This window comes from Cupressus sempervirens, chromosome 8, assembly GCF_028749045.1.
Source record: "Cupressus sempervirens isolate cs-2001-9-10 chromosome 8, ASM2874904v1, whole genome shotgun sequence".
Classification (NCBI taxonomy): domain Eukaryota; kingdom Viridiplantae; phylum Streptophyta; class Pinopsida; order Cupressales; family Cupressaceae; genus Cupressus; species Cupressus sempervirens.
Window position 1 is genome coordinate 209,744,578 of NC_143125.1, and position 26,949 is coordinate 209,771,526.

At 33.3% G+C, this 26,949-nt stretch overlaps 1 protein-coding gene across 2 annotated transcripts; it reads right to left on the minus strand.

Moving 5' to 3' along the window:
• Positions 1–8,057: 8,057 nt before the first annotated feature.
• Positions 8,058–14,838, minus strand: LOC149542247 (Acyl-CoA N-acyltransferases (NAT) superfamily protein). 2 transcript variants are annotated; one of them, XR_016355444.1, is made up of 10 exons: positions 14,404–14,838; positions 12,647–12,869; positions 12,498–12,550; positions 12,273–12,309; positions 9,652–9,723; positions 9,313–9,417; positions 9,023–9,179; positions 8,833–8,909; positions 8,569–8,741; positions 8,058–8,457 (listed from the first exon to the last, which is right to left on the minus strand). XR_016355444.1 is itself a non-coding variant. In XM_089797248.1 (9 exons), exons 1-9 carry the CDS (start codon positions 14,505–14,507, stop codon positions 8,670–8,672), a joined length of 900 nt encoding a protein of 299 aa, XP_089653374.1. In that variant the 5' UTR covers positions 14,508–14,838; the 3' UTR covers positions 8,058–8,669. The 2 variants fall into 2 exon arrangements, 1 of the variants encoding a protein (XP_089653374.1); XM_089797248.1 differs by having other exon boundaries at positions 8,058–8,741.
• Between the last annotated feature and the right edge of the window lie 12,111 nt (positions 14,839–26,949).

The window sequence follows — 26,949 nt, forward strand, 5'->3', positions numbered from 1 at the left end:
TTGGTCAAGCCCTAGATTGATGAATCAACCTTGAAATTGAAATGAAAATGTATGTAAAGAAAACTTTTGGAAAATTATAGACTATGGATGATAAAAAAGTGTCGCTCAAGGGGAAAATAAAGGATGCACAATTTGTATTGGCATCCTTCCCAAAAAAGAAAATTAGGATGATTGTCTTGGTCACAAACATCTCGGCTTCCTATGGAATGTTACTTGGGCATAATGTTTTTAAGAGTGTAGGTGGTGGACTCACTATGGACAGTGAATAAGTTTGATGACACCTATGCTCAAATTTTATTTGAATAGGAAAGAATGGGAAATTACTACCTTTATGGGCAAGAAAATTTTCTTTGAAGGGGGTCTCTAGAAGAAGACCAAGAAAAGTTCATTATCTTGTGAAAGCCTAGTGGTTGGCTTGTGTTGTAGGAGTCTTCAAGGATCCTAACAAAGATTGGTAAACCTAGATTCATTTTTTGGTTGTTTGACCAAGTATTGCCTTCTCTCTACAACAATGTTGTGCTGTGAAGATTTTCTTCCTTTCAACATTTCATTAGTTATAACCTATAGATAAGTTCCTTAGAGATATATTAGAGTTTAGAACTGTGTATTTGGGTATTTTATTAATGTTTTGTGCAACTATAAGAAGAGAAAGTAACCAAGTTTCAATCTGGTGCATCACCCCTTTCCCTTTCAACATTTAAATTCCATGCATTCCTTCTCCCATTCCCCTCAAAGTTTTGGTTAGTTGCATCCTGAGTGCAAGGAAGTCATTGTTCTTCATAGATTCAACCTTAGAGTGCAAGTCTCTGACTTTAAGGTTATTTCCATGTTACATCACCTTATTTCATCAATGGTGGGCAACAATTCTAAATTCTAATTTTCCAAGGTTAAGAGGGAGTATTAACAGAGGGCTTGCTTGGTGACTAGGAATATTTGCTTGGTGAAATTAATAATATCCATGAGGCCGCAACAACGTATGGGACCCGCAATCAACAAATACCCCTAAAAAGGAGAAAACTACTTAATTAAGATGTAACTTTTTTATTAACTCCTCTCTTCGCAAATGGATTTTAATAATCAAGTTTGTTGTTATGCCTAATTGCTCTTCTTCAAATAGGTAGTCTGTGTTGCTACTTTCTAAAATCTCTACATACCCAGCTCTAATGTCCCTATACGATGGGCACTCTATAACAAAGTGATGTTTTGTCTCCACATCTTCCCTATCAATGTAATAATTGTTTCCTATCCTCTCATTCCTTAATAAAAGAATTAAATATTCTTAGAGAAAAAGGTTTTTAACTATTTTGATGGCAATGTGCATATATATATATACACACACACACACACATATAGATTTTGAAAATTAAAATTTATAAAACAAAATTATTTTTCATATAAAATTAAATATTGTGTGATCAACCTCCTCGATAAGAGGCTCACATTTCCTATTGCGTTGTAGACTTTTGTCTAAAGAAAATATGTTAATTAAATGAAAGTGATGTTATGTATATAGTTTTATCAATGCTTGATACATAAATGGTTTAGATATAGATAAGAGGCTCACATTTCCTGTTGCGTTGTAGACTTTTGTCTAAATAAAATATGTTTATTAAATGAAAGTGATGTTATGGATATAGTTTTATCAATGCTTGATACATAAATGGTTTAGATATAGTGAAGTTGTTATTTGATATATGAATGACTTAGTGTTAAATAGAAACTAAGGTTCAACTATTTTAAAAACGTAAATAACTATTGTTTGGTAAAATATCATATTTCTTTATGGATATTTTATATATAAATATTTGTTTGAGAGTTATAAATGTATTCATATGTACATATAAATATATGAATGACTTAGTTATTAAAATGACGAATAAATGTGTTGAATGAGAAACTAAATTAGATATATCCAAATAATTATAATTAAATATATTAATTTTAAATTTTACAATCTATAATTAATTATTTCAAAATAAAATTTAAAAAAATACTAATGTATTCATATATCAAATATCAATATATATAAATGTTTAAAAGATATATCAATAAGTAAAATAACAAATATCAATATATATATAAATGTTTAAAAGATATATCAATAAGTAAAATAAAATAGTAATTTTTTAGTCTTTTATTAAAAAATTTAAACTTTAAAATTACTTAACATAAAAGTAAAAAAAATATCGAGAGCCACCCACAATACAATAGTGAATTGACATAGCTTCCTTTGGGGAGATCATTAGTTCAAATCTCGCATTGTCAATTTTTTTTTTTAAAAGTAAAAAGAATATCATTTGAGTAAATAAATTAGTTTAAAACAAGAGCTTTTAGCAAGCATAAGTCCCTGCCTTGTGTAAGGTTGAGGAAGTAGATAATGAAGGTGCAAGGTCTTGATAGAGCTATATGTTGAGAAAACAAAATTGTAATTTTGTACTTTAAATTTTGAAAAATTTTAGAATATCAATGAAAGGAATAGATTGTGATAATTTATTGACATTAATATAATTAAATTTTAATAATTCTTGATTGATAAAAAAATATATTAAGGTGTAATGAACTATAAAAAATTGAGAATTTATAATTAAAAATAATTAAATACCAAATATAGAATCTAATGAATATTTTATATTAATATTAATTTTATCACTAATTTATAACTATTAACTACAAATATATTTATAAATGCTATTATTTTAAAGGATAGTTAAGAATAGATATTATTTATCAAAATATTATATATTTAGATTATACTTTTGAACATATTTTTAAAATAATAATAACTTATTATATATATAAAAAAGAATATTTTAATTTTTTTCACTCCCAAGTGAATTTATAATATGAGCGTACAGAGCTTCCAGCACCACTTTTGTGCGCATGTTGTAAGAAATAAGAAATAAGAAATATGTATAATTACAATTTTAAAAATCCCCAAGGGTGTCTCAGATTTTAAAGAGATTAAATTTCCACAATCCATAGCAAATAAACTGATATATTTCTGGATTCGATTGTGTAAAGATTTTTTACCATCAACGTTTCGAATCACACCAAGTGATCCATCATCAGGATGAAGAGAGCAAGAGATGTCAAACAAAATGGGTTGCAGAAGTAGACAGACTCAAAGATATAGGGACTAAGGGAGGGGGATTGCACGCACACCAAAAAAGTCAAATGGGGAGATGGTAGGATAGAAGACCCTAAGTGATAGACTCCCAATCAACAGGGGAACAAGTAAAAGAGAAGTGAAAAGGAAACTAAAGAAATGGCCAGATGTAGGGCATGTGGCAAAAAAAAAAATGCACGTCCCCACTAAGAACAGAAAACAAAAAAACAAAAACAAGAGTCAAAAAATGAATGAAAATGAAAATAAATTACTAAAAAGTAAGTTGGAAATACGTATAACACAGCATAGAAAACCCACAAGAACAAACTGCTAAATAAATATATAAATGAACATCCACCTTAAGAACAGACCACATAAAAATTAGAAATAAAATTAAAAATACCAATAAAAATAAAAATACAAATAAATAATGATAATAAAATAAAGAAATTGAAAATATGAATAGGAATAAACATGTCTAAAGACAAAAACATGAATAAATATAACGTGTTGGGTAGAACACATGCAAATATAGTATATAATGAGTGTATGTGTGTATCATTTTTTGATATATATATATATATATGAGTGTATGTGTGTATCATTTTTTGATATATATATATATATATATATATATAAAATGTTATGCGCGTGTGTGTGTGTTATTTTTGACTCGATATATGTATAGACACATATACATAAACATGGATGAGAATTAGATGTGGGCAGAAATGGGCCAGCGAAGGGAAAAAATCTATATAGATGTAAACAAACAAATATATATATATATAGTATTATTTATATTTATATATAACTATGGAAATAGTGCATCAACTAGATACATACACATAAACGAGTAAATTATGAAAAAATATAAAGAATATATACACCTAATACGAGGAAAAAATAACTAATGAAAAATGAAAAATAAAAATAAAAATATGTAAGTATATATATATATACCGATGCACACACACACGTTATAAAAGAATTTGTTAATAAAAATAATGGATTGCGCAAATGTCAAACTGAACATACCAACCAAATAACTAAAAACAAAGCACCAGCTGAATGACCAATGCTTGTGTGTGCATGTGTTGAAATTAACACACGTACACACACACCAACACACACCCACAATAGCAATCTAACCCTAGAAGCAAGGAGGCAAGCTACTAAAAACAAAGAAAAGAGGCAATCGAGGGAAAGAAGGAAACCCAACCGGTGGAGCAAGAGCGACCAAACAAGATGGGAGAGAGTGCGAGGAGAGAGGTTACTACTCGCAATGATGGTCTCTGCACCTAGAGGTTAACATTGGCTGCCACGAGGGGTTGAGGGTCCAACCATCATCACGGTTAAGGTTGATGGGGTGGTTGTTGATTTCAATGGCTTCTTTAAGCTTCCTTTAAGCTTCCTGTTGTCTCAGATTTACTTCTTGTGCCTGTGGTTCTTTCTCTCTAACACATAATTAATGATGTCTCCAACTTGCCTGATGTCAATAAATGTGTCCTTACCTTGGTCACTTTCTTCTCACATTTTTCATATATTTTTTTGTGTATGAAAAATTATTAAAAGCCCAGGAAATTCTGCATTCGCCAATCAAAAAAAGTAATTTGCATCAGATTTTTTTTTTTTAATATATCTTTTTGAAAACTTTGGCATATATCAATTGATGAATTGAATAAATTAAATATAGGAAAGGCAAGTGAAAACATTAGTTCCCTTCCTTATATAAGACAGGGACTAATAAAAAATTAATAATAAACATTATACATTTATCCAACTTAAAAACTAATATATACTCTTACCAATTCAAAATTGGCAGAGTCTGATTAAACATCAGTTGTATTGTCAGTTACTTCATCATAATAGCATGGCATGGATGAACATTAAAAAAGGCATCGTTTAACCAAGAAAAAAAGCATGCGACACTGTATTTTATACCATCAAGACCTAAGTAGGCCACCATGGGCAGGACCCAGGCCCACATAAGTATGCCAACCAAAAGGTAAGGGGCACACTGTTTTGATACGATCAAGATCTAAGCAGTCCAGCTGGGCCTCCCTCCGACGAGATGTTTTTGGTGCACATTCCTTTATCTTATTACCAGGGGGGTCAAACTTATCCATTAGAACCGACATTAAGACATTTGACCTTGACGATACAATCTGATCGTATTTGTCTCATCCATAAGCCGCAAGAGAACGAATGAAATGTTGGACTTTGTCAGCATCGTTATCTACTCATCAAAGATTTTATTGCTTCCAATGGTTGAGTTGCAACAAGGACTGCTGAGGCACTTTGTGGGTCCGATTATCAGACACTATATCGTAAGAGAGATGTAGGATAGAGAAAGCATCGCAGGAGGAAAAAGAACTGATCAAGATCATCTTATCCTCTTGTTGGGCCTCGGCCAGATACATGCATATAAGATTGGAAACTCCTGTCAGCAGAAAATTAGTGATACTGTCATTTACAGAAAACATTATTTTAAATCTCTTGTAGCTGTCACTTTTTCTTAACCTATTGCAAACGGACGTTTTGTGTAATAGCTCAAGATCTTGGTTCAAATCGAAACTGCTTTACCTAATTTAAACAATCATGAATACCCTAAAGCTGGAGAATCTTATGAAGTGGAAAGGTAGACTAATGATCCTAGTTCAAGCTGATTGAACGTGCTCATGCTCATGTGGGGCACACCTGTATGATAAGATTCAGATGCCCTTTTAGAAATCCCTTGCGTGTAAGTGTCAAACACGAGGGCTAAGGAACCTCCTTTACATTAGAACTGGATACAACTCAACGAGGCTAGGTGCATGTCTCCGACAAAGTTTAGAAACACCTGGCTTCGAGCAGAGAGGGAAATGACTAGTGAAAACTTCTCGCACAAAAAAATTTGAAAATCTCTTTGAAAGCAATGACAAATGTAATAAAAACAACTCACATTCGTACTCATAAAATTCTAATTGATATAGAATGCACTTAAACAGAACTCAAAAAAACCATTATTTTTTGTAAATGTATCTCTGGCCAAAGTGTTCCATCATCTTTCTGTGGTTCTTTAATAGAACTCAAAAGATCAGTTTCTCAAAATAGGGTGCATTTTGACAATGGGCTCTTGGTCTGCTGGTAAAGTTGAAAGGTTCTTAAAGAGCCCACCAGGATCAAGCCTAGTTGAGTATAAGGCTCTGACATCGAAAGTGATGAGGCAAATTTGGCATAATCGATACCCATTAGTTCTTGGCTCTTAGCCAAAGAGGTTCAGTTGTAAGACTCGTGCTCCCCTATTGGATGACTAAAACAATTTCGTGGAAGACCTCCATCCAAAACATAGGGTGCATTTATTTGGTGCAATTTCAGGGAAGTGGGTATTGAGAAACATCTTTTAGAGTGTGATGTTTACAAAGATGGCAGGGGCAAATCTGTATCCATCTTAACTGCTAGCTCATTATATTCAGCAAGGAGTAAAATGGAGAAGTTGGATGGGCTCATTATCAACTTGAATAGAAAAATAATTGATTTAATGAAATTAGCTTGATTCTGCAGGCCTCGTAGACACTAAAATTGTCTTCTTATTCTTCCTTTTATATAGAACTCAACAGCCATTTTCATCTCTCCGGCCAGTTTTACCAACATCATTTTAGAGCTCCAAAACATTTTGGTCTCTCTGGCCAGCTTTCTAACCATTTTTCATAGCTCCAAAATATTCTCTCTGGCCAATTTTCCATCATCTTTTACTTGCTCCAAAAGATTTTTCCCATCTCTGGCCAGTTTTCCAACATCATTTCATAGCTCCAGAATATTTTAGATTTCTTTCTTTGAGTTTATAGCCTGCTCTGAGCCCATTGACTTCATCGCTGAGACCATTATTGGAGGGCCTCAAAGTTGCAAACCCCTAGCAAAGGCCCACAGCCTTGCGTGTTAGCCCAGTGGAGGCACTCCAAATCAGCAGTTAAAGAAACACGTGAATCCTGTTGGCTGACACAAAGGTTTCGTGACTTGACCACTGCAGTACATCCTCATCGGCAACTAAGTACAAAATAATTGTTTAGTCAAACAGAGATTGTTTTGCTGATAAGCACTCTATAATTGCAGCAGGGTCTATAGGAGTTCAGCACAATCCGTGTACAAGAAGCAAAATGCAGATCCACCATATAAGGCAAAATTTGAATTTTAATAGCCCCCACGGGTTAGGCGAGTTGGTCTGAGGTTTGTGGGTGATCTCCCTGGTCTCAGGTTCAACTCCCCTGCCCGTCAGTACCCCACCACGGACACTTGGGGGGAGTGCTGGTTATTCTGTGGCCGAAGGGACTGGTCTTGCTCCAAGCTCGCCTTGTAAAGGTAACCCACTGGGCTTGGGTCACGGGGACACCCTCCAAAACCAAAAAAAAATTTAATTTTAATTTTTCCTAGAAATCAAAATTAGATTTCATTTATTTCTAAAAACCAGAAATTAGATTGGCTGTATACAGTGGGAATTGGACTTGGGATTTCTAAACTTTATCAATTGCCCTAATGATATCTATGTGCATATTTTACATAAATTTTTCAAGTAAACTGTATCTAGGTTTTTAATAGAAACCTTCATTATGCAATTCGTTTGCATTTTATTCAATGGCTCTCTTGTTGTATGGAAAGAATAATAAAAGGTCAGTCAAAAATGCAAATGACTATAGGAACAACAGACTTTATTCCCCTTTGATTAAATTAGCATATGTTGATCCTTAATGTCATCTTATTATTTTGCCCGCGTGTTTGCTTCAATTTTTAATCATACCATAAGAACTGGTATTGTGCTGATGTGCACTGTGATATATTTCAAGCAAATAACAACTCTCAGACAAAACTGCTAAACCACATTGCAGGGTGCCATGCATTCAAGGTCAAAATGAGTTGCAAATTTCACTACTGATGATAGGAGACTTCATTGCAAACATTTAGAACTTAAAAATGCATAAACAACAGAAATTCTGATAAAAATTGATTACAGCAGTAAAAAATGATGATGTTACAACCTCCAAGTGTATCCAACAGTTAACTAGATAACATAGAATGAGATATTCTATGATTTGATTTGTTTTTGGTAGGCATTTTTCTATATACATCTAAGCCAAGGCTACTGGTCTGTACACCAATACCAGGTTCAGTACAACAAAAAATTCAGTCCAAACTGAGGATTTAAAAAATATGAACATGCAAGAACCAACAAGGCCAGCTAACATCTTAAATGCTCCAGTCTTTCACTCTTGCTGTATAAGCACCAACTTTTTTTGCGCAGACAAGCTTATTCTAGAGACGAATTGCATGCTCAGTAAATTAGAGAATTAGTTTTCTTTCGCACAGAACATCAACTGCACTGGGAAAAGCAATAGTGAGGAAGAGATAAGCATCACATAGAAATCAACATTTTGATAAATTCTAAAGAGAGAAGATACAGTGAGTCACTTTCTGCCTCTCTCGACCTTATAATTCTTGATATGGCAGATAAATGGATTTTTCTGAAAAATATTGAAGATGGGAAATCCCAAAAAATACAGATGGACAATACAATCCAATAGTCAACTTAGATTTGATGTTCAAGCAGGATTAGTTGTTTCTGCTCTCCTAAGGAGTTGGCTGTTGCAGCTTCAACGGCCTATACACAAAATTAACATGCATCACTAATATGCTCAATGAAGAGATAAATGTATAGCTGCAGAATCAAAATATAATTAGATAGCGCAAACCTTGAAGCCAATATTTCCATACAGTTGTTGAGCAATCTTATTATTCATATTTACATGAACAAAAACATCTTTAAGTCCTGTAAAAAGGTAAAATTGAGAAAAGGATTAAATCAATCCAGATGCCCAACAAGGTTATTTCTAGTAGGCATCAACAGAACCCTGAATGCAAAGAGAGAATGAAATTATCTACCACAAGATTTAGCAATTTCAATAGCCAGTTGCAACATGTTACTTCCTATCCCTTGTCTGCGTGCAAACTTTGCAACACATACATTGGCTACATAGCCATAGCGATGAGAACATCCAGATTTACTACCACTCATGTATATGGAGGCTCCTGCATGTTCCTGATTTGCATTCACAAAATGCTTAAGGTGTAAGTCAAAAAGAATAGAACCTTCAATACTCGCAATGTCAATAGAAAGCAAACCTTCAACCATCTTGAGAATCCAAACTTGGTATTTTATATCATGCACTAACCCCAGGGAAAGTTTCTCCTTGCAAGAATTGTCTGATGCTTAAATCAAGTGTCCCTACTACACTGTTCAAAACAATACGTCTTTTATTTTTAACTTCCTTCTTAACCTGCGAAAAGTGCAGAAACAGTGTCAAAAGTAAACTGTAAATTGGAGCCAACCAACCAAACCACCAGTCCAAATATTCTCCTCTATATACATACTATACATGCACGTGTTTGTGCAAATGTGTGTTCTTTCGAAACTTTATTCCAGTCAATAATATACATTTGAAGACAAATACACAAGTATTACAAGAAACTGAAAATGATTTTAACACATTATAAGTAGTGCTAGTCCTTACAGCAACAATACAAAAACATTTGAGGTAGTGACCATCCCTTCCAAAGCACCGTCGCTTCAGGGCATTAAACTCCTGTCAAGAACAAATTGCCATCAGGCCATGCACATCCAATATGGTGAAAATAATACAATCTAAATTGGTAAACAAGCTTGCATTCTCTTGAGCTTAATAGCAGTCACTCAAGTACAGTAGATAATCTTTTATTTCCATTCATGTTCCATAAACAAGACATGTCATCAAACAGAAAAATCACATTTAAAATGAAACTTCTATCTGCACATCGATTAGAAGCATGCAGAAAAGTGGGTATACCAGAATCATTGCTGTGATGATGACCATAATGCATCATCAGAGATTGATTATAAATATACATTTTCAGGTGCAGTTAATAGGTAAGAAAAGAAATGTGGCATACTACAATAATAACCCTTCAGACTGGTTTTAATTAAATCTAGAGGAATTTCAGGCTGTTTTCAAACTCTGGCCGTTTCCAGAAGGAAAAGTTTTTCAAAAACATCAGAATTTGCAAATTTGTCAATTGTGTGGGGCTGCAGTTGTTGGAGTTATTTCTCAGCCCCACGAGCCCAAGAATCAGCTGCAAGCAAAACACCTATCACATCTGAAGAGAAAAAACACCTATCACATCTGAAGAGAAAAGACCACGATTGATGCTATGCAACCTTGGGAGAGATTGATGCAAAAAGGAATCTGATATTGAGATTAACCTGTAATGAAATTGAATAAATTACAGTGAATACAAAGAATGCTTATAAAAGCAGAACGATCAAACCCTTGACTTTGAGAAAGATTGATAGAGAGCTTGACGAGTGACCACATCATGTGCTAAATAAAGTTCAATGGATAATAAAAGATAGAAAACACCCAGTTTAGCTTAAGTGAATAAAGTAATAAAGGACCTAATTACATAATTAGTTAGATAATGTCCTTGATACTCCAACAACAGTAACCAGCACATTACATAAACGCGTTGATTCCTCTTTTTGAAACATAATGACTATCTTTATAACATCATATGATATTACCAATCACCTATCCTTTAACATCAAGTTTTCAAATGGGAGCCTAGAGCTGAAAAGAAAAAATCTCTTACATGCTTCTGAAACTAAACTAACCTAATCTGTGCTCACTAACTCCATCAAGCATTAATTATCAGGCAGCAAAGCCAATACAAGTTGTGATATTGCTATCATGATTCAGTTTCTACGAGTCAAACTCATTGACCCATATTTCATGAGTGTTGGTTCAGACAAACTGATCTCTCATGAGAATAAATGGAACACTTTGTACTTATTGCATCTAAATAATGCTCACAGAGGTGAAGCATCGGACTTCCTAGGAGGTCACCCTTCCAGCTCAAGTGCACCTAACCAAAAAATTTCCTACAAGGTTAAGATCACTTTACTTGCAAACTCATTTGCAAAACCTTTAGTAAGTGTGGTACCTTGCGAACCATTCATTTTTAAGCCCCTTAAGCTCATCCATTAACAAATACGATATATTTTCCATAGAAAGTCAAACTCTGATATTGTTAACAGGATTCAACAGTGTAGTTTTTTTATTCAAACTCATTGACCCATATTTCATGAGCAGTGGTCCACGAGAACCCATCTCTCATGAGAACGAATGGAACACTTACCACTCATTGCATCTAGGTGGTGCTCATAGAGTTGAAGTATTGGGACTTCTTGGGAGGTCACCCATCTTAATACTCTAGCTCAAGTGTGCTCAGCCATATGGAGTTTCCTCCAAGTTTAAGCCCACTTTACTGGCAGCACCATTTGCAAAACCTTCAGCAAGTGTGGTACCTTATGACCACTCATTATAAAGCCCTTAAGCTTATCACTATCACACAAGTTTACTGGTGTCTTTAGTAGACAAGCATCTTGGAACTGTCAACATGTAGTTAAACAATAAATGTGATCTTTTGTACATACATCTCTATGTCTCAGATTAGCATTGAAGTGTAGAAGCAGTCCAACCTGAATTTCAAATAATCAAAAGCTTCTAACCAGACAGATTCTCCAACTTGAAGACCAAAATGTATTGAAAGCATACAATGAATTAGAGTATGCATAATACTTTGATTATTGCATATGGTTTTGTATTAAAGCATACTCACGTCAAGGAAAGATATGAAAGATTCAGCCTACAAACATTGCATTTCAGGAGATAAACATGATTAATTCTGGACCCACATGACGTATCAGAGAACACAGAAAACTGGGGTTTTGTACTTTTCATCTTCATTTGGCATAAGGATTTCCATTACAGTTGCAGAATTCACCATTCATTAAGAAGTGAATCTAAAGAATAAAGAAACATAACAGTTCCACCTGAAAGACCCCACGCAAGTCAGTGTGGCATACATTTATGTATAAGCGAACAAGGGAATCCAGAATACTAATAGCAAAACTTTGAATCATCAAAATTAATAGCAATTGGCCTTCATGTTGTTAAACGATGCATATCGTCATAATGAATAATCAGATCTTTCATGACAACTTATGTTCACGAAGGTTTATTATATTGAATAAAGGGCGGGAATTTTATATGTTATATGATTTGAAAGCCAAAAAGCTTTGATATATAAAAACACCAACCTGTTCTGCAAATTTTCTCTTGTGGTTGTCAGCATGCCTGCCAAGAAAGATAAGATGACAAATCTTAGTATTTTATATGACAGAGATTAAATTATCTATCTGGCAAGAAATCAAATGCTCCAATATCAAAATCTATATTATAACCTTCTATTACAGTTTACATCAGTGTAAAATGAACAAGAATAGAAAATATAAAATTGCTAAAAGATGATGGATAAAACAAACCGAAGATGTCGCTGGTCCTCCCAGTGACTTTCTGCACGCAACCATGCTGCTGTCTACCATTTAACATAAGGCCAGCCACAAATAAATCATTCTGAAAATGCCAAATCATTGAGAGAAAGCAACAGCTTTTTGCAAAGTTTAGAACTGACCCAATACTCTTCATCCAAGATCGCTTCTCGAGCCACAAAATTGCCAAAAACTTTTCTATAACGGGTCTTACAGTCTTGATCTGTGGGCTGCAATCTGTCAAATGAAAGATCTGATAATCCTGTGGTGTCAACCTGGTGTGTTGTTGAGTCCTGAACCCCAGGAGCACTGTTGCTGCAACGTATACTAGCACATTTCCATGTCCGCTTTCTTGAGATCTTCTGCCTGTGACAACATAAATACTGGTAAAGCTAAGATTAAGTGAAATTAACATTAAAAACAAGTATATAATAAATTTAAAACATTAATTCATTAGAACAATATAACATATTAAGTTAGCCTAAAGCAGATGTTGCCAGGAAGAAACCCAGGTCCAAACCCTAGTCAGTTTGCATTAAGTTGTTATGAGCAAGATGCATAACTAAATTTCAAGCTAGTATAATGGTTAGGTCTGGTCACACACTCTTATCATTTAACAACGGAAATCACTTAGAGCTCTCAATACACCATCCAGCATTAAAGCGACTACAATAGGTTCAGGATCCTCATGAAAATGAAAATCCAATCTCCACTCTGAATGACTGTGCATCCTCAAAATGTAAGTTACCTAGTGGATTCTCAAAACTTAAGATCACAACAGCTAGCTCAGTTTGCAACCAGCAAACACAAATGACCACTGCAAGACATCAATTCAAGCTTCCGTCACTTCATTAGAATGCAAAGGCCCTGATCACTGAGTCTCACAGAGGGCTTAGATAATCATTACTGCATAATATCTCGATGTAGTCACCTTAGAAAGCAAATGAATGTCAGATGCAGGATGGGATTTACAAAAGAGAAAATACAGTACTTTCAAAATATAAATCACCTCCCTAACAACTAATACAAGAAATTAGGCACTCGCACTTTCAAGCATGTGTTCTGGTTCAAAAGGGGACAATTCAAGGTCCAAAACTCTAAGATTTGATGCACCCCACACTAACAAGAGCCAAACGCTGATTAATAATGTTATCTTGCAATAATACATTCTCTCATTCTTGTGGTAATCATTATTCCATATTGTGAATTGACGTTCATACCTACCACCACACTAAAAAGTACATCTGAGTGTAGCCTTTGTTTAAATCTTATAATATGATCCATTAAAATCTCAGAATCACAGTTCCCCGTTTCCTCACTTAATTTGACAGCAAGGAAAACTTTTGAGAATCGAGATTTTCATACAGGCAAAGAATTATGGCAGATTATACACAAAACTACTGTAGACTAAAAAATTTAATATAATTTGACAAATTTACTTTGCACTGTAGATTTTTGTTACAAGTAACATTAAAACTTTCTCTCTATTGAGAGCAAGTTGTGGGACGAGAAATTTTTTTGACCACAGAATGTAATTTTGAAAATCTTCTGAAAGAATGGCCAACTGAATAAATATATGCAATAAAATATGCGTCTTTAACAGTTCCAAATAAACACACTAATCAAACAGGCTCTTCCATTATGTAAGATCTGTGTGTCCGCAGCAATTTGCTTCTGAATACATAGAAATGACCCACAATTTTTTTTATCAGAAAAAAAACAGTAACAAAAAAGCAAGAAGCATTAAATAGACATACAAAACCACAAAGTTTTGAATTAGGGCTAGCTTCAGAAAAATATAGAACGGAATAATTCCATCAGATATTGAAATTTCATTTAAATCCAGTACATCAATTAAGACCTCAGATAAAGGCAAGTACAATTGTTTCATTCCACATACCTTACAGGAGATATGGACGATGTAATGGTAAATGCCGCTTCTCTTTTTTTACCACAGTGCAATACCGGCATACCCCCATACATTAAACCCGGCGATTTTAACATTGCATAGCACCTCTTAAAACCTCAACATACTAACCAGAATCCCCCGATATAAAGGCCGCCCACTGTACCAATATAACCACTTCATAAAATCTTAGTAAAATTCACACCCATTTCATATAGTGTTCAGAAAATTCACACCCACTTCATAAAATCTTGCGATCAATCACATACACTTCATAAAACAGTTTGACAGTACACGCCCACTTCATTAAATCTTCGGAAAATCCACAGCCACTTTACAAACATCGGAAAAATACACATCCACTTCATAAATTCCTGAAAAAAACACACGTTATTGCCATAAACTCTTGACAAATCATATCGAAGCCTCAAAAAGAATGGGGACGGCGGATGAATTTATATCATTCCCCTTTCAGATTTGTAGTAGACTTTTCCCTTCCATTGGCTACATTTTCCTTTCCCTCGTTTGAGAAATTACCGCTATATTTGCTGGCCTGCATTCATACCATCCAAAAGGCGGGTAAAGTTGGATTGCAATACAGTGAGGGTAAAAAATCAAACAGTGTTTACCAGAATCCCTTTAGCTTTACTAAAACTGAAGTATTTGTTGCAAGTTACAAAAGGTTACTCATTGCGTATAATGATAGGTCGAGCCAATAGGATATATCCACACTGCGATGGATAAATCCCTACTCAATTTGGTGTACGGATGAAATTGTGCCACCTGGTAAACTTCCATAGTAGGTTTCGGGGCTGGAGTTCTAAGTCTTCTCATGCCTCGTTGGATTTTAATTGTGGGAAAAATATGTATTTGTTGGAAGGGTAGGTATTTATACTCCTGAAATTGTTGTTTTTTGTTCAAATGGATTAGTTTGGTAGAGTGAATAAATTGTTTGAGACTTAGATTTTTAATGTGAATTTTTTAAATAATATTTTAGATTATAATCAATGAAAGAGTGTTTAATTATTGTACTTGTTTGTTAAAATGGCTTAGTTTAGAGTATTATTGTATTCATTTTGTAATATCAGTGAATTAGCTTTGCCATATCAATCAATTATAATCTAGTATTTTTATCTCACTACAAAATGATTAAAATTTAATTTAAAAAACTAATCTCTAAAAGAGTTTTAATTATTGTACTCATTTATTGTACTTTATTGTATTTGGATATATTTTGAGTTTTATAATTCTAAGTGTATTTTTTTTACAAACTATATTCCACACACTAATTCATCCATTTTCATACTTTATTTTATTTATTACCTATATTATATTTCTATTGATTACAACTTATGGCAAATACAAGCCATTATGTGGCACTTGTTTATTTAGAGTACTATTATTGTATTCATTTTGTATTATTAGTCAATTAGTTTTGTCATATCAATCAATAATAATCCAGTATTTTTATCTCATTTTAATATTTCTAAAGTTGTCATGTTAGAAGCTCTATATTCCACTACAAAATGATTAAAATTTAATTTTAAAAACTGATCTCTCAAAAAAAACTCGAAATTATAAGTTTAACAAATATTTTATGTGATGTTTATTAACTATTTTAAAACTATATTCTCTTTATTCTCTTTATAATTAAATTTAAAACTTTGACAACACACTCACACATCCCACTCCACCCTTTAATAACTATTTATAAAACTAAGTAGTACATATATATATATATATATCTATCTAAAGGAATGTCAATAGAGATCTACTACAAAATGATTAAAATTTAATGTACAACACCCAAAATTACTTATATTTCCTAAAGAAAATTGATATTGTGGTGTTTATTAAATTATTTTCAAAAGTATATTATGTTTATAATTAAATTAAAAAAATTGACGTGTAGATGATTGTCAAATTTAACCTAAAAAGATAAAAGTTGACATTAACACACTACACCATCCTAGTCAACCATTGTAGAATGCCAATTGACATTAATTAACTATTTGTAACACCACAAACCTTTTCTTTCTTCCAACTTTAATGACATTTTAACACATTTAATGACATTTTCTAAGTACATGCCTCTATGTGGCACATGTGACTTTGAAGTAATATTTGGAGTCTTTGTGCTTAAGTTTTTAAATTTGTTTACACATATTTTAGATATTTATTATTTTTATTTCATTAGTATATTTGTTTATGTCTATTTATTATATATTATTTTATTATTTAAATTTTACAGTTAGTTAATTTTATTTTTTAAGTTTATAAATGTGAGGTGATATTTTAGTTATTTATTATCTCTTTTCAAATTAAAATTATTTTAATATTTTAATTTAAGTATATTAAACACAATTTTGCTATGACTTGAAAGTATGTACTAACATATGAAGACATCCAATATATTCATTCTATTAAAAATGAAGTCATCATCATTATAGAAAAGAAAATTAATAATGACACTTTAATTTCATGTAATACAAGGAGGAAAAATATATATAATTGTGTGTGTGTGTGTGTGTGTATTCAGGGGACTAATCAAGGTGCGATAAACAATGAAACACTTACGAGTGTATCATCTTAAATAAAAGCACCCATCATGCATTTACACTAAACAACTCATTTCCTTTCTTCCTTTCTTCCTTTCTTTTTTTTTTTTTTTTGAATCTTCTTGCACCATCCCCAATACCCTAGAATAATCTCTCCTCAAGATAATCCAAGTATAAGTTGACCTATACCCTAGCACTTTTAAGTCTCGGCCAGCTATGTCTTAGGTGTTTAAATTGTTAAATGTTGTGCTCTAGTCAACTTGCTTTGTTTTCAATCCCAAAAGCTAGAATATAAGGAAGCTTGGGCACTTCATTTTCAAGACAAAGAACAACATATCCGCACGAAGGACATCAAGCTAGCGTACTCAAGGCACTCGTTAAGTTTTCAAAGCATTCTCATGCATTTCTCAAGATTCAAGGATTCATTATGAGCATGTCCTCTTCAAGATCTAACATTGTGTTGGTCATCAAGGGAGTATATATACATGTTAATGTTCTTCTTCTTCTTCCTTTGTGTGTGCATCTACATCCATGGTTCCTTGATTTGGTATTTGTGGAGATTTTCTACTTTTCTCATTGAAGACTCAACATCAAAAACATTTAACATTATAGAACTCTTCCTAATAAGGGTTTCATCAAGTAAGGTTTGTATGCCAAGGGTTTCATCAAGACATTATATCCAAGTGATTTCATTGATTAGGAACCTTGAATGGTGACTTAGAGCTTCCTATATATGACATGCAAAGTGTTGATATTTTAAAACTACAGGTTCCAACAACTAGTACCAGGATACAAAATGAAGATGGATGCTTAGGGGTCAGCTATTTCCCATATTCAACATGAACTCACCAAATCTGACCAACTTTAACAAAGCATTCAAGGGCTTTCTACTCTTTAGGCTCTGCAGGGCCAAGGCGGGCGCACCTAGGGATTATATAGCTTATTCTTTGATTCTTCTCTTCATTACTTACTCACTAATATTCTTTCATCTTATATATATCCCTTATAGTAGAAAAATGGTCAACAATCTTCTTGAAATTGTAATAAACTCCTTGGTTTACAACAGCTAACTATAACTCAAAGGAAAGCTATTACAAATAAGTGAATGACTAGCAATATAGCTCTCTATTACTAAAATTAAATAATTGATTTAGATTTTTATGTATATTGTGCAACCAAATGACAGTATCAATTTGCATCTGAATTAATGACCAGTGCCTTATTCATTGCTACATAGAGTCATATCAATATATCTTGACCTATTTTAATTAACTTGCAATAAAATTTGTCAGTTGTTAACCCTAAATCCCATTCTTATAAAATTTGTCCCATATACTTAGAAACCCTATCAATTTATGGAAGCATTTACTTAATTCCTTGAATTAAAAACAATAATAAATTGACATACAACCTATCCCAGCTACATTAAATTAAAATAACTTTGCTCATTCAATCTCAAAATAACAAGTACATGAAAATGGAGATAGAAATCAAAGACACAGATATTCAGAACTCCCTCTTTGTATTAATATTCCTTGAAAATAGTACATTACTGGTGTATGACTCAAAAGATAACTTAGAACATGACAAATTCTCTCATTCAATATTCATTAGATTCTTAGAGTGCAAATTTGAAACAACATACAATTGACATAGAATACTGGAATGACTGCAAATAGTATAGACTTCTAGAAAATTATATAGGACACAGACCCTCACTCCACATCTTGGAAATCCTTTTATAAACAAGGATTGCAACAAGCTTAAGATGGGAGGAAACTTGTCAAAATTTGATTAAAAAATAAATACAAAGATATTTTTTACATGTTTATTTTAACAAACATTCTTTGTCTTTAGACAAAACTAGGAAAGTAGTTTTGAAACTGGGAAGTGGCACTTTCTTTAGGTGTCTACAACATGAATTTGTTTGTCCTTTAACAACCTGTCACGTTCATTTCCTTTTTCTTCACTTTGTCTCTTCTGCCTTTTGGTTGTGATTTTAATTACTTAATCACTTTCCCCGAATGGTAAGGCCTTTACGTTAGGTATGATCTCCCAAATAGTTATGCATGTTTCTACATCTGGCCAAGTGGCACCTCTAATCCCATTTAACTCTTCGAGGCACTTAGTCCATTTGGCATATGTGATGGCTTTAACCTTTGTGGTTAGTTTACCCATTTCTAATTCTAGTTTATGTAGGACATCAATCAAATCATAAACCACCACAATGTCTACCCCACCATTACAATATGTTATAAATCTAGAATGATTTAAAATGTCATCAAAAGAGGATGACCATTCTTGGCATTCCTTTATTGCTCCACTTTCATCTAATATGTTGGGCATAAAATTTGGTGTTCCTACAGTATTCATTTTCATCTTGTTTTGAATTAACTATAATTTGCCTACAAAGAAACCATTTAATTCCTTTGCCTTGTTAATTAATTTTCTAATAGAAATGATTACCACTTTTGGTAAATCCTTCTTTTGTGTCAATATGGGTATAAGGTTCTCAAAAAATTGGGTGTATGGGCCCCATGTTGTAAATAAGCGAGACAATAAGGATATTGCCTCAAAACATTGCTACTCTACCCCCTGCAAGACAATATAGTTACTGCGTACATTCTGAGAAACATATTTCAAGGAATTAATTTTGTGAATCAACAAATTCTTCATGGTCTTGATTTCTATCTCTTTGTTTGATTCCAATTCCTCCTCATTAGTAGCCATGGCTCGGTCCACCATATCCCCTATTTTAGTTGCATGGCCCTCTATTTGTACACCTTTGTCTTCAATCTTTGTAGTAGATTTGACAATTTTTTTCAATGCTACTATTTCATTTTCTAGCCAAACATGTTTGTTCTAGAACATAAGTTTTCTTCATTTCCTCTTCATAGTGCCTCCTAGTCTTAATGTAGCTCCCATAGGCTCCCTCTAACTATTCTTCAAGTACATCAATCTTTTTCTTTCTTAATAGTGATGTTGAATTTAACAATCCATAAATTTGATTGCTGGAAGTGGAATGAACATTCCAAAATATCACATTTCCCCTAGGGTACTCTTTTATTTCCATGAGAGTTGGCTTCTAGTTTTCTGGAGCTAAAGTCCATATTGTTATGGTTTGGGCATTAATGTTATATCCAAACCCTCTCAATTGCCCCTATTGATTCTCATCTTCAAATGAGATAGTTCTTTCTTGCCTTCTCATTTGGGCTAACAAGAAAGAGGAATTGATATCCCAACCTAGGAAGACAATCATGTCACTCCTCTATATCAACTCTCTTGCCTCCTCTATAGTGACAGTTTCACTTGCAAGATCATACTCTTGTAGCTTATGTGCCATCTCAGCTACTATTTAATCATAGTCACTTGGCTTCATTTGCAATGATAGTTTATTTTGTTCAACTTAAACAAAAAACTTTTGAATTCTTCTATCTTGATGAAATTCTCATCATTCATGAATTCATTTGCCTCGATGATTCTATCATCAATCATCTAAGCTTAAAGCTCCAATTTATTGGCCCTTTTCTCATCCTCAATGGCTTGAGTCATCAAGTAACTTCTCCTTGCATTGTCAAAATATTGATTATTCCTTGGTAAAATCTGCAAGGCTTTTTCTCTGGCCTTTTGTGGAATCCTGACCATTTTTTGCTTCTTCCTTTGTTGATGAGCCCATTCTAAGCTTTTTGGTTGGTCCTCATCATCACTAACTTCAACAATAATATCCTGATTAGCAAATTTAGGATGTACTCTCATCTCTTCAAGAACTTGAGACGTAATCTCATAAAAAAATTCAATGTATTTTTTGAACCTAGACCAATAGTCCACCTCATGATAGAATCCCTTGAAGGATGGATCAGCCTTTTTAATTTCATGCTCAAAACTCATTACATCTATGAATTTTATCATTCTTATTACATCTATGAATTTTATCATTCTTTCTCTGCAAATATTTTCATCCAAAAAATCTGCAATTACATCATCTTCCCATAAACCCTTAGTTGGAGGCAAATTATATCCCCTCATCTGTTTCAATGCATTCCTAACCACACTGAAGGGGTCATATATTCTAGCAGGGACAGTCGGAAACTTATAATTTCTTAGGAAAGTATCAATTTCCTCAATTGCATTTTTTCCTATCTCAAAATCTTCAATCTTAGAGCATCTAGACAAAAATGTGCCCTTCCTAACATTCCTACCTAAGCATTCTCTACTCAATGAAATCGATTTCTAGAAGGCTTTTACAATCCCTAATCTTTGTGGAACATATTTTGGGAGAAGGTTGGGTGGTTGAGAGCATCCATAAACCCTAATGACTAAATAATCTTCAAAAAGAAAAATGCTTCCCCAGTCATGCCCTAATTGTTTTCCCTCATCATAACAGGTATTAGGCTTAACCAATTTCCTAACACTCCTAGGTATCCTTTCTATTATAGCCCCTAACATATTCAAAACAGGGTATACAAAATCATTATAGAAATAAATAGTGTTATAATAAGGGCATAATCTTTGTCATACCCTTGTCCATCATTGCATAGGCATTTATTGAACTTAGACTAGTAGTCCCTTGAAGGATGGATCAGCCTTTTTTATTTCTTGCTCAAAACTCATTGCATCTATGAATTTTATCATTCTTTCTTTGCAAATATTTTCATCCAAAAAATCAAGTGCATGATTAGAGAGTAGTGATGGAACTTGAAGTTCTCCAACCTTCCTTCTTGTGCTGCAACAATGTCATCATGGATTCTATTGGCTATATAGGTGACATCATTATACCCTACATTTGTGTATGGGTCTTGGATATTCAATGCCATGATGTAATGTGCACTAGAAGCATTCATGGTTCCATCTAATCCCAAAACCTTATTCAATCCAAACACCATGTTTTAGAGATATCTCTAGAAGTATTCAAGAGGCATTAAGTCTCCCACATTCTTTGGCATTTCTTCTTTCTCCTTTTTTGACATTGGGATATGTCTAGGCATAGTTCTACCCATGTAGAATTTCTTATGATTGCTAAAATTCTAATTGAATTTGTCAATGTCAATTGGAAATGGCATAGGTCCTCCTAGGTCAAAAGCCTTAATGAATGTTTCTTTATCAAGAGTGCAGAGTATACTCATGTCCTTCCTGTGGAATGACTTGCTGACAGGGTTATATGACTTTATCAATGCCTTCACTAAATGTACATAAACAAATACCTCAAGCATGCTCAATTTTCCAAAATTCTTGGTCCAAGGGTTGGATATTGGAAGCTTTTCTACCCTACTCTTATAAAAATACTAGAAGAGCTCACTCTCATTCCTATTAGGTACCTCTACATCTTTCCAAAAATTGTATGGGTCTCTAAATGCATGATCATCAACATATTGCAGATTAGATGGCCTTGGTAAAACATGTAGCCATTCATCTACAAAATGGCTAGGGCTTTTTCTTTTTGAATTAGGTTTCTCAATTTCTGCCTGTGCAATCAATTCTTTTTCCTTTTGCATCATAACTTCAAAGTATATCAACAATTCTAAATTCTGTAAGCTAAAATTAGCTCTACAACTTGAAGTCTATTATGAAACTTCAAACATTGTACAATTGATCATGAAAATCCTTATTCTTTCTACTTTTTATCTATTTTCTGTAAATTGGAGCATGGCATTAATGGCATTAAATTGGCATGCTTGAAATCCTTTCAGTCCTTGAAAAGCTACATTGTCTTCACCTTTTGCACTATTCATACTTCCATCTCATTTCCCTTTTTCTAGCTCAGACATGCAATTTTAGCCTCGTTTTATGTTTTTAAAACTACAAGTAGCGAAGTGGAGATTACCTTTTATCTCTACTTCTTGGCAGTTCCTTGCTTTTCTTTGTTTTTGGTTGTGACCATGCGAAAAGGGGTATTCTAATTGTTTTGCAACTTCTCCATTGAATTCTCTAACCATTAGGTTAACCATGCAATGTCACACTTCAAACCATTCTCCACTTCGCAACTCTATCCTCTTATTTACCACATGGACTTGTGAAGTAGCAAAGACTTCATTTAATTCTTTATCACCCTATCACAACTATTTGTCATTCCACTTTACTAACTGTAGAGATGTAGCGATAATTGTACACTAACCCTGTTCATGTCTTTGCAACATTAAAACAAGTTACGAATGAACACCTAGTGAAGTAGCAAACATATAAAAATTGACCATTTCGCAGCTTCGCAAAACTTTAACCATTTACTTCATTAACTACAGTGATCCAACAAAACGGCTACATGTCAACTCATTGTAACATCATTTCCTTAAAAAATGACCATAGCTTAACACTTGTGATGTTGTGAAACCGCTTATCTCCACATCCCTGCTTACATTCTTAACTACCACTTTAACCTACGAAACTTTTTTAACCAACTGCCTTGCAACTTCTCCATGGTTTATGACTTAATATTTTTATCACCTGTGATGTTGCAAAAACCTTCATTCTAACCTCGTCACCACTTCAAAACTGTCAGGAACACAACAAATTTAAACTATGTGATGATGTGATAGCTACTTCATTTAATTGTTACATTGTTTCATAGCTTCATGACCTTATATTTTAACTCATGATCAAACCTTGCGATGGTGTGATGACTATATCTCTGCTTCACTACCTTAACCTTGGATCATCTTTAACTTTAGACAATGAAGTGATATCCTTAAACTCAACTACGCAGGTTACCTTTTGCACCTTTGCAACTTAAAAAATATTAAGTGAAGCATAAGTCACGATGTTGTGAAACTAATTTATCTCCACTTCACAACTTAAAACTATTATCTGCTTTGCTACCTGTGATTTTGCAAAAACCCTTTGGAGTTAACTGTTATCTTGTTGTAGCTTCACAACTTAAATCTTTAACTTGTCTCTTACACAACGAAGCTATGATAATAAGCCATCTCCACTTCGCTATTGTTACCCCATGTTAACCTTAATAGCTTGCAACGTTGCGATAGCTTGCAATTCTAACTACCATGGTTACCTTTCGCTACGTCACAACTTAAAAGCTCTTAAGCCAAATACAAGCTGTGATCTTCATTTTTTCTCTTATTCACAACCCTAACTCAAAACTAGCAATGACACCTACAACATTGTGATAACATTATTGATGACTATTTTGTGACTTTGTGGCTACCAAAATAATTAGAGTACAAAATAGAGAGATGCTGTGATTGGAAATGTTTTATGACATCACAACTTAAAATTCTTAGGGATATGACTTATAATATATGAAAATTCTAAAGGACTTAGGGATATGAAGAATTTAAACATATAACCAAAGTTTTAGTGTATCCCTATTTCATACTTGCACACCATCTTATGAATAATTCATCAAAACATAAGGTATGACTATTGCTCTAGGGTTTTTTCCCGAGGAGTGACAAAATTTTAGAAACCCTAAGCAGTTAAAACACAATTTCTTTCTTATTTTCAGAAGATAACGCAAACTAAAACTAAGTGAAAAATCATACCATCACAAAGGAAAATAAGAAAATAGAGATGAATGTGCCTCTCAAGTGAACCTCAAAAAGGAGACCCTTGCAAGATGTGCCATAGAATGGAAGATTCAAAGATAAAAGTAGGAATGCTAGTATCCAAGATCTTCAAATGAGTATGTACATGCAAGAGTGAGAATGCAAAACTAAACTAAGATGCAATGAACGAATAAGGAAAGTAAAGCTAATCTAACAAGAGCAATATTACAATACCTCCTAATTAAGCTAGGTGACCTAAAATAATTGCAATAAAAGAAATGCTAATCTAAGGTGCAAATGAAGTAAACTAGTATGCAGTAAACAAAGTGTAAGTGAGTGTTCAAGTGCTCAAGAATGAAAGTAAGCAAAATGGTAGCATAACAATAGCATGAACATGAGATGTGAGAGAGTGAAGAGAGAGCCTCCTTTTAAAGAACAACGGATGGTGAGAGATTAAGAGGCAAAATCTATAGTGGAGAAATATCCTCATTTTGACTTTGGTGCACAATATTCTCAAGAGGAAAAATCAATGGATGTGGTTAAGAGGCAAAATATGTGTGGAGGAGACTAAGAGGTAAATGAGATTCCTCCCACATAAAAGTTGTGCATTCAAAGTATAGACAGAAAGCCTTTTTCTTTTATTTTTAAATTAAGAAATTTCATTTGCATGTGCATGCATAGGATAAAGGGGGGTTTTATATTATCAAAAGGGAGCATGTTCTTCTAATTAAATACAGACTTAGGATAAGGTGGTCAAACCATACTTTATAACTGAATAAATAATAAAATGATGATTTGATCAAGGACGCATGATTAAATAACTATGCAAAATTGATTAAGCATAAGATATAATCTACCATAGAGATTAAAATCTTGAAAATGGGGCTTATAGTTTACTAGACTATTTTTGGGTTATTACATTTGTCCCTCTTTGATTAATGTGTAAGTGATCTGGGAATAGATTAAGTCAAAGAATGATGATGTCAAGATAGTTGATAGAGATCTGACTCTAAACTTGATTGAATGAAGCACAAAGAGATAACTAACGTTGAACCTAATTAAATGAGGACTAGAAAATATATCAAGATTTTGATGCTTAGTTTGAAACTAAACACTAAAATAGAGATTGGTAGATAAGAAAATACCAGAACTAATATGATATGATGAGATTGGATATGCCCAAGAGCAAATAGATAAATCAAGAATCTACCCCAAGCGAAGCAAATAATAGATAGATAGTAGAATCAATTTGCAGATAGATTATTCGTGCCCCTTGGGAATGAAATAAAAATGAGGTAGAGGAGATGCATAAATGAGAAAGATTTTATCAAATTGAGATAAGATAAGGTCCATGATGATGGATAAAAGATTCAAAGATTACAAAACCAAGTTTGACCACTAGGCATTGAGAATATGTCTCAATATAACTAGAGTTGATTAGAAAGGGTAAAGTATTGAAATTAGGTCAAATGAAGAAGATGAAGTGGAAATGGAAAGAGAGTAGAAATGATTAAAAGAAGTGTGCCTCAAAAAATTTGAAAGATTAGCCTCAAAAAGATCAGTCAGCTACACATAGAAGAAAATAAATTTAAAACATGATTTTGACAAGCAAGATGAAGTTAGATTCTAATTTTGATCTTGAAATGGGGATGAAATTTTCATGAAAATTCAAGATGTTGAAAAATTAGGTCAAAATGCTATATAAGGGATCCAACAGGTCATTTTCAATTCATTTGTGCATTTTTTATCTTGTGAGTTTAGAGTGAGTAGAGAGCTTTTTGATGGTAGAGAGGCAAGTTCTCATTGATCAACACCATTTTGAGTTCAGTTGATTGCACAACCAACCTCGTTGCTATCGTGCACTATTAAGTAACTAAAGCTTTTGACTGATTTGACCTCTTTTTTGCCATTTTCCATGATTTTAACACTTTTTATCAAAAATTTGTATATCATTCTAGAATGTCATCCAATAGGTATGTAAAAACTCATACAATATTTTTTGTCATCCTCAAAATATTGTCTATATATTATATAGAGTATCGTACACATGTCACCCTTATATCGTACAATGAGAGATAAGATATCATCTAAGAATGAAATTTCATGTAGTGCCTACCCTCGTTCACATCTTTTCTAGACTTATTGTTGTTGTTATTATCAGACTTTGATGGACTAGTTTTATGTTGATGGTTTAGTGGTATTGTTTTGACACTATCAGATATTATGATATGGATTCAGTTGATATATGATGAGATCATTTAGACTTTACATTTCATGTATGTATGATGATCATTATATTGTTGTCAGTTATTAATGATGACTAGTTAGATGGTATATTATCTCATGTGTTTTATTATGGATACTTACCCCATACTTGCATGTGTATGGTGTGCGTGTTTTCATATTGTATGGCATTTCTAATGTGGTTAAGGAAGGGAGTCGTAGTCACTTGCTTAGTCGGGATCTACACAATGCACCACTTCCTGCCA

What these genes read in the sequence shown, in the direction of transcription:
- LOC149542247 (XM_089797248.1), bottom strand. Translation starts at nt 14,507, where the DNA reads ATGTTAAAATCGCCGGGTTTAATGTATGGGGGTATGCCGGTATTGCAC. An exon ending in AGAGAAAATTTGCAGAACAG is followed by an intron (nt 9,724 to 12,272) that starts GTTGGTGTTTTT and finishes TGTTCTTGACAG; the next exon opens with GAGTTTAATGCCCTGAAGCG. An exon ending in AATGTTTTTGTATTGTTGCT is followed by an intron (nt 9,418 to 9,651) that starts GTAAGGACTAGC and finishes CACTTTTCGCAG; the next exon opens with GTTAAGAAGGAAGTTAAAAA.